At 40.8% G+C, this 9,475-nt stretch overlaps 1 protein-coding gene across 1 annotated transcript; it reads right to left on the bottom strand.

Moving 5' to 3' along the window:
* Nucleotides 1-6,743: 6,743 nt before the first annotated feature.
* LOC126184456 (uncharacterized) lies at nt 6,744-7,127 on the bottom strand. The gene has a single exon (XM_049926846.1). It carries the CDS (start codon nt 7,125-7,127, stop codon nt 6,744-6,746), a length of 384 nt encoding a protein of 127 aa, XP_049782803.1.
* Between the last annotated feature and the right edge of the window lie 2,348 nt (nt 7,128-9,475).

Below are 9,475 nucleotides of genomic sequence, written 5' to 3'. Positions count from 1 at the left end.
GAATGATAACTATACTTCTGTAGCTTTGCAAAATTATTGGGAGTTATTAGGAGTTACAGACTAAAGTTGCTATTTGTCTAACCTTGGATGTGTGTAGAACAATGGCAAAATATTATGCATTCAGCTATTACTACGCTTTGCACAAGCACAGAACAATAGTAGAGAGGCCTTGTCAGGGTTTCAGCTAAATCGATGAACAGAGAACTTGTAATTGCATGTTTTGTAGGTGCTGTCTGGACCTTGCTCTTTCCAAGGCTACCAAACAACTTTTTTGTGGAATATTTACAATCATGCCAAGGGATGCTCCTGGATATCTAGTTACATTTTCAAATAGAAAACGTTTTTGAATTATTGGGGGTATGTGCGGGGGTGGAAGGGAATTTTCATTCCTCTCTTCAAACTAGGTGAATTATTCTTGTTTGGTTGGTTGTTGTAGTTTTGTCAATCACCCTGCAGGGGAGACACATTGGAGTATTTGGTGAAATGCCAGTTTAAGTGGGTCTAGAATTCAAGCATCAGAGATAGGAGTCATTCCTAAATCTTGATCACCTAAACTCGTGGAGATGGTGAGTATGTATTCTGTCTACTTAGAAAGTTATGCTTTCTCTATATAACCATGAAAGGCAGTGTTTTGATGACAGTAAGGATCTGATTTTTGAAATACAAAATTATAATTGCAGTAACATAACGTTTATGCAAGGAACTTAAAATGTAGATATCCTTTTTTCTCTGTGTATTTATTATGTTTCAAGTGTATAAAGCACCAGGCTGTGGGTTTCTGATAAAACACATGAATGACTTCTTCCAGCAGCAGTACAGACCAGCATCTACATCCAGTATCATATTACTGCAGAATTTCCACTCCTCTTATGGACTAACTTAAAGTTCCTGCATAGCAGATTACAGATATTTCTATGACATATAAATTCTCCTCAGTACTAATCTCACGCCTAATGTTAGAGCATCAGGATTGTAATCCTTTTTCTTCTTATGCCTCTGCTGGCCAGTCTGCTTGGAAAGTTGGAAGGACCATGCAAAGTATATATTTTTTCCCACTGATGTTATACTGGAAAGACATACAAGCAAGATGAGAGTTTAATATCCCATTGATAATGAGGTCGTTAAAGATGAAGCACAAGGTCAAATGGGACAAAGATGATGAGAGCTTTCTGCTGTTATATTGTGGCATTACCTTTCAGTGACGTCAAAAAGAAAATCGTCTGTAAACACCTTCTGCATGTTGGAGGTACTTGGAAACCCTAAATGGCACAGGCTGATCTTGACCTCGACTATATGCTGGTTCACACTGATGTGTCAAAGGGGTTTGCCACACACACTTTGCTTTAATGTCCCTGGATATTCATATGAAATGATCTGTCAGTCTAATAATGCACAAGCAGGTTAGCAAACAATTAAAAATATAATGACTTGATATATTCCATAGGATTAATAATACATTACATAATTTAAATCAAATACAGTTTTATCATTGTTGTTGTTGTTGTTGTTGTGGTCTTCAGTCCTGAGACTGGTTTGATGCAGCCCTCCATGCTACTCTATCCTGTGCAAGCTTCTTCATCTCCCAGTACCTACTGCAACCTACATCCTTCTGAATCTGCTTAGTGTATTGATCTCTTGGTCTCCCTCTGCAATTTTTACCCTCCACGTTGCCCTCCAATGCTAAATTTGTGATCCCTCGATGCCTCAGAACATGTCCTACCAACCGATCCCTTCTTCTAGTCAAGTTGTGCCACAAACTTCTCTTCTCCCCAATCCTATTCAATACCTCCTCATTAGTTACGTGATCTACCCACCTTATCTTCAGCATTCTTCTGTAGCACCACATTTCGAAAGCTTCTATTCTCTTCTTGTCCAAACTAGTTATCGTCCATGTCTCACTTCCATACATGGCTACACTCCATACAAATACTTTCAGAAACGACTTCCTGACACCTAAATCTATATTCGAAGTTAACAAATTTCTCTTCTTGAGAAACGCTTTCCTTGCCATTGCCAGTCTACATTTTATATCCTCTCTACTTTGACCATCATTGGTCATTTTACTCCCTAAATAGCAAAACTCCTTTACTACTTTAAGTGTCTCATTTCCTAATCTAATTCCCTCAGCATCACCCAACTTAATTTGACTACATTCCATTATCCTCGTTTTGCTTTTGTTGATGTTCATCTTATATCCTCCTTTCAAGACACTGTCCATTCCGTTCAACTGCTCTTCCAAGTCCTTTGCTGTCTCTGACAGAATTACAATGTCATCGGCGAACCTCAAGGTTTTTACTTCTTCTCCATGAATTTTAATACCTACTCCGAATTTTTCTTTTGTTTCCTTTACTGCTTGCTCAATATACAGATTGAATAACATCGGGGAGAGGCTACAACCCTGTCTCACTCCTTTCCCAACCACTGCTTCCCTTTCATGCCTCTCGACTCTTATAACTGCCATCTGGTTTCTGTACAAATTGTAAATAGCCTTTCGCTCCCTGTATTTTACCCCTGCCACCTTCAGAATTTGAAAGAGAGTATTCCAGTCAACATTGTCAAAAGCTTTCTCTAAGTCTACAAATGCTAGAAACGTAGGTTTGCCTTTTCTTAATCTTTCTTCTAAGATAAGTCGTAAGGTCAGTATTGCCTCACGTGTTCCAACATTTCTACGGAATCCCAACTGATCTTCCCTGAAGTCGGCTTCTACCAGTTTTTCCATTCGTCTGTAAAGAATTCGCGTTAGTATTTTGCAGCTGTGACTTATTAAACTGATAGTTCGGTAATTTTCACATCTGTCAACACCTGCTTTCTTTGGGATTGGAATTATTATATTCTTCTTGAAGTCTGAGGGTATTTCGCCTATCTCATACATCGTGCTCACCAGATGGTAGAGTTTTGTCATGACTGGCTCTCCCGAGGCCATCAGTAGTTCTAATGGAATGTTGTCTACTCCCGGGGCCTTGTTTTGACTCAGGTCTTTCAGTGCTCTGTCAAACTCTTCACGCAGTATCTTATCCCCCATTTCGTCTTCATCTACATCCTCTTCCATTTCCATAATATTGTCCTCAAGTACATCGCCCTTGTATAAACCCTCTATATACTCCTTCCACCTTTCTGCTTTCCCTTCTTTGCTTAGAACTGGGTTGCCATCTGAGCTCTTGATATTCATACAAGTGGTTCTCTTCTCTCCAAAGGTCTCTTTAATGTTCCTGTAGGCAGTATCTATCTTACCCCTAGTGAGACAAGCCTCTACATCCTTACATTTGTCCTCTAGCCATCCCTGCTTAGCCATTTTGCACTTCCTGTCAATTTCATTTTTGAGACATTTGTATTCCTTTTTGCCTGCTTCATTTACTGCATTTTTATATTTTCTCCTTTCATCAATTAAATTCAATATTTCTTCTGTTACCCAAGGATTTCTATTAGCCCTCGTCTTTTTACCTACCTGATCGTCTGCTGCCTTCACCACTTCATCCCTCAGAGCTACCCATTCTTCTTCTACTGTATTTCTTTCCCCCATTCCTGTCAATTGTTCCCTTATGCTCTCCCTGAAACTCTCTACAACCTCTGGTTCTTTCAGTTTATCCAGGTCCCATCTCCTTAAATTCCCACCTTTTTGCAGTTTCTTCAGTTTCAATCTGCAGTTCATAACCAATAGATTGTGGTCAGAATCCACATCTGTCCCAGGAAATGTCTTACAATTTAAAACCTGGTTCCTAAATCTCTGTCTTACCATTATATAATCTATCTGAAACCTGTCAGTATCTCCAGGCTTCTTCCATGTATACAGCCTCCTTTCATGATTCTTGAACCAAGTGTTAGCTATGATTAAGTTATGCTCTGTGCAAAATTCTACAAGGTGGCTTCCTCTTTCATTCCTTCCCCCCAATCCATATTCACCTACTATGTTTCCTTCTCTCCCTTTTCCTACTGACGAATTCCAGTCACCCATGACTATTAAATTTTTGCCTCCCTTCACTACCTGAATAATTTCTTTTATCTCGTTATACATTTCATCTATTTCTTCATCATCTGCAGAGCTAGTTGGCATATAAACTTGTACTACTGTAGTAGGCATGGGCTTTGTGTCTATCTTGGCCACAATAATGTGTTCACTATGCTGTTTGTAGTAGCTAACCCGCACTCCTATTTTTTTATTCATTATTAAACCTACTCCTGCATTACCCCTATTTGATTTTGTATTTATAACCCTGTAATCACCTGACCAAAAGTCTTGTTCCTCCGGCCACCGAACTTCACTAATTCCCACTATATCTAACTTTAACCTATCCATCTCCCTTTTTAAATTTTCTAACCTACCTGCCCGATTAAGTGATCTGACATTCCACGCTCCGATCCGTAGAATGCCAGTTTTCTTTCTCCTGATAATGACGTCCTCTTGAGTAGTCCCCGCCCGGAGATCCGAATGGGGGACTATTTTACCTCTGGAATATTTTACCCAAGAGGACGCCATCATCATTTAATCATACAGTAGAGCTGCATGTCCTCGGGAAAAATTACAGCTGTAGTTTCCCCTTGCTTTCAGCCGTTCGCAGTACCAGCACAGCAAGGCCGTTTTGGTTAATGTTACAAGGCCAGATCAGTCAATCATCCAGACTGTTGCCCCTGCAACTACTGAAAAGGCTGCTGCCCCTCTTCAGGAACCACATGTTTGTCTGGCCTCTCAACAGATACCCCTCCATTGTGGTTGCACCTACGGTACGGCCATCTGTATCGCTGAGGCACGCAAGCCTCCCCACCAACGGCAAGGTCCATGGTTCATGGGGGGGGGGGGGGGGTTTATCATTACTAACCAAAAATCTTTCAATGGTGGCTTCACATTTGTATAGATTCAAATAGTAATAAAATAATTAATTAAGTACAGTGTAAATGTGGTACACATACATACAGAATTTGTTTCTCAAAGCATTAAACTATCAAAACCACATATGAACATTCAAAGTCTGGAAGCACTATTACTTCACAAAATGCAATGTGAAATATTGTTCATTACTCTAGGTAATTGCTGTGAAATGAGCAATCACCTCTGTCCTGAGGAACTACGGATATAAACTGCAGCAAAACATGCTTAAATTCATTGCTGCCTCAACTCTCACATGCACAAAATTAAAGTTCACAGAAAGATTCTGAAATCAGTCACTGAAACTGCATACAGAATAGTCTGAGTGCCAGACAAAGTTAAAGTACAAGCCCAAGCTCAGTTAAAATCACACTGTGCATCACTCTGTGTCGATGTGTGAACTAGTGTGGGGTGACGAAAAGTCCTCCAAATGTGGGCTTGCACCCTGAAATGCTCTCTGTGACGAGACATAGTACTAAATCTGAGTTTAATAATGACCATCATTCAAACCTGAGGCTAGCTACATATACATAATTGATATTAAAATAATCACACGTTTACCACAGTCATTTTGCAATATCTCAAGACATAACGCGAAAGCCACATTAAATATTATAAAAATGCAAGTCACTCTGCATGTGCTTTTTGTTGTATATGGCTTTGTACACAACAGTAAGGAGAGATGGGCTACAGAGTGGTGCGGCAACTGTCATCGTAGGAAAGCTGGATAGGAGCAGAAATGTTTAGTGAACAAATAACATGGTAGACAGAAGAGTTACTTAACTTATATTTTTTAAAATGTACAGACTCATTACAGATAATGCAAAAAGAAACAGATTCCAGATATTACAACAGCAACAACAATGGTGCTGGAGCCGCGACGAGGCAGTGTCTGTGTAGCTTCATGTAGGGATGTGACTCCAAGCACGAGTGGGGCCAGTTGCTGCTTCCAGCCCTCGTATATTGTGGTGGCGGCAGGTGCTCGTGATACTGTGCCACTGGAGGTGTGGTTTAGCAGGTGTGCTCCACTGGATTCCGAACTACCGTTATCAGTGTTGGACAGAAGCTTACAATTCTGTTGCTATGACACCCGTACGGTGGTACTGATATGCGATACCACACTTCTCATAACACAAGATTAGCGTATTAAATACATTTGTAAGAACAAATGTGGCCAAGTTGAAAGGAGCACTCTTCTGTCCTCTATTTATTGGTGCTTTGGAGTTTATGTGGCATCCACCATTTTCTGATTGATTAAGACTTTATTAAAGGGCACTTGCATATCAGTAAACCAATTATCAAATTGACCTAAACTACAAATATCCATCATCTGTGATTATTGATAGAGGTATGGGTAACTGATGCCACCTTCAAACTGTATGGAGCTGTGGAAGGCTAAGAGTAATGGCATATTTGCCTAATTATACTGTTCGGAAATTGGCTGTGACTTTTGATATGAGAAGAAGTTTTTGACTTGTGACTTTTTGGTTCTCGCTGGCATCTTCATCTCTCATCTGATACCTTATGTTCGATAATAGCTTGAAGTATTTGTTTGCATGTCATAATATTAATGATACAACAAAACTTCACTTATGTGTTTTTGAAGGGGATGATAAAATAAATGTACAAGTGAGATTAATGTTAAAATGAAACTTTTTGATATATTTCTATTAAACTTAAGTGTGTGCAAACAGAAGATACATATATCGTACAGCAATAGGTACAATAGTTCAGATAGGCTTGTGCCTAGGTTATGGACAATTAAAGTTATTTAGGCTTGAAGAATGAATCAATTGTGGTTTGTTTTTTGGAAGCAATATTGCATTCATAAATCGTTTTCATATGCAATCACTGTGCACATCTTGTCATTACTAATGTTTCTTCATCTTATGTAATGCTGTGTTGCTTCCAATGCAGTAAGTGCTTCTGACAGAGTGGGAGGATCCACAGATTCACCATCCAGTTCTTCCGATTCCTGAGAACTACTTATTTCAGCTGATACTGGCACTACTTCTTTAATTATTTCATCCTCATTTTGCACAAAATACATGGCAGTATCAGCATGACAATCAACAAAATTATCCAAATCAGTTCCACTTGAAATATGAGCCCAATCATTGTCATCTGGTATATCTAAATGTACACCAAAATGTTCAACATTTTTCGGGGCAGCTTGAGTTTCATCTTTTGTGATGCCAGCTTTTCCAAAGCACTTGTGTATTTTGTTTGCCTTCAATTGATTCCAAACAGTCCTTATGCACTGCATTGCCAAGATAAGAAAAATAAATTAAAAAGCTACATACTATGTAGGAAAAGACAGTTGCTACTTACCATAAACAAGACATGCCAAGTTGCAGACAGACACAATTAAAAGACACTTACGTAAAGCTTTCGGTCACAGCCTTCGTCAGTAAAAGAAAAACACACACACACACACACACACACACACACACACACACACACACACACACACACACACCATTCGCCCCATTCTCGGACCCGAGATGCTGGAGATGGCGCTCGTGTGTGCGTTAGTTCTTGTTTGCTTGTGTGTGTGTGTGTGTGTGTGTGTGTGTGTGTGTGTGTGTGTGTGTGTTAATGGTGTGTTCAAATGGTTCAAATGGCTCTGAGCACTATGGGACTTAACTTCTGAGGTCATCAGTCCCCTAGAACACTTAGAACTACTTAAACCTAACTAACCTAAGGACATCGCACGCATCCATGCCCATGGCAGGATTCGAACCTGCGACCGTAGCGGTCGCGCGGTTCCAATCTGAAGCGCCTAGAACCGCTCGGCCACAATGGCCAACTACTGAAGAAGGCTGTGGCCGGAAGCTTCACGTAAGTGTCGTTTAATTGTACTTGTCTGCAACTTGACATGTCTTCTTTACGGTAAGTAGCAGTCTGTCTTTTCCTGCATTGTTGATATTCCTACCTGGAGTTTCCATTGTTTGATTAAAAAGCTACATATACCAATGCTGTGCTGAATTTAATTCTATCTATTCTAAACATTTTAATGAAGTTCAGAAGGAACTTACAGGGAATGCTAACAAACGTAGTATATGTGTAAAGAGTGTCTCAAGCTACATTGCAATTCTTTGGTTTATGTGCAACACGTCCAGCTCTGGGTGTTCCTTCCCATTACCGAGATGTGCGATGACATGTTGAACCAGCATTTTCCTGTACTTTGCTCTTGTGGCTGCAATGATGTCCTAGTCCAGAGGCTGAACATGGCTCGCGCAGTTTGCTGGAAAATATACCAGTTCTATATTGAGGAACTGTAGAGCCAGAGAATGGGCCGAACAGCTGTCCAGAAGCAAAATTATTTTCTTCCTCTCACGACCCATGAGGGCATTAAGTTTATCGAGGTGACTCTTGAAGAGGTTGGCAGTCATCCATGCCATCTTGTTTGACTCATACTCGGTGGGATACGACTTTACACCCCTAAAACATTGAGGTGTCACTGACTCCTCAATCATCAGAGGGCGGAGTTAATCGGAGCCATCTGCGTTTAGGGTAAGGAGTACCCTCACTCTTCGCTTGCTTCTCTTTCCCCAAAGCAGGCATCGCCCTTAAACGCCAATGTTTTGTACGGCAACAAGTTAAAAAAAAAGTTCTGTTTCGTCTGTGTTGTAAATATCTTTCAGACCGTATTTTGCAATTATACTTGGGAGATCACGCTCTTTCCAAAATTCTACGGTGACATTATCCACGCCGTTACCCTTCCCACAAACTCCAGTAATAACACATCTTACTTTGAAGTGGTGTAACCAAACAGAAGAAGCATGGAAGTTTTTAACATTTAGTCTTTTTTTGCGAACTCTGAAGCCTTTCCTTTCAGTATTGCGCCTGAAATAGGTACATTAGCTGCACGCTGTTGCTGAAACCAAGTGTGTAGGCATTTTCCCACGTCCGTAAATTTTCCGCCCTGGATACGCGTGCGTTTCTCACCGCTTGGCCCGTATTTCGAAGCACTAGATCTTATCTGCGTTTCATTGGCCAGTATGGTAGTTAAGGTAGAATATGGGATTCTGAGACGCTTCGCGATCCTGACTGTTGGTTCACTAGGACTTCTTCGCCCTTCTTCAATTATGTTTACTTTCTCCTACATGGAAAGACATCTTTTATTTTATGGCGTATTCATAATTTTCGGCTGCACGAAAATTGGAAACTACAGTAAGAAATTGAGTTCACCCCTTGCAAAAACACTCCTAGTTTCACTAAGTGTGCTCTCCACCTGTTTACACGACCGTCAAGTGCCACTGATATTTATTGGGTAATTGTTGGACTGCCGGCCGCTTGCCCTCTCCTTGGGGCCCCATTACACGACGCTATCGAGAACGCTACTCGGCAACGTTCATGCATTCATACAGCGCGGTGCTTCATGCAGTCGCTAACAGGTGATGCTGTCGCTACTGCTGCTGTTTTCCCTGACGTCTCGTGCCGTCTGTTAATAAGCGGTTAACCCCAGTTTCGCCGGTCAACAGCACCCCCGAGTGGCGTTGTGAGAAGACCGCTATTCGAGGCAATATTCCGCCAACTTATACGATCCGAAACCATTGCTACAAGGTCAACAACAGTGGCGCCGTCAGTGGCGTCGCTGTTTAATTAAGG

The sequence above is a fragment of the Schistocerca cancellata genome, chromosome 4 (assembly GCF_023864275.1).
Source record: "Schistocerca cancellata isolate TAMUIC-IGC-003103 chromosome 4, iqSchCanc2.1, whole genome shotgun sequence".
NCBI lineage: Eukaryota > Metazoa > Arthropoda > Insecta > Orthoptera > Acrididae > Schistocerca > Schistocerca cancellata.
The sequence above is the reverse complement of the archived record's forward strand: the minus strand, read 5'-3'. Positions and strand labels throughout refer to the sequence as shown.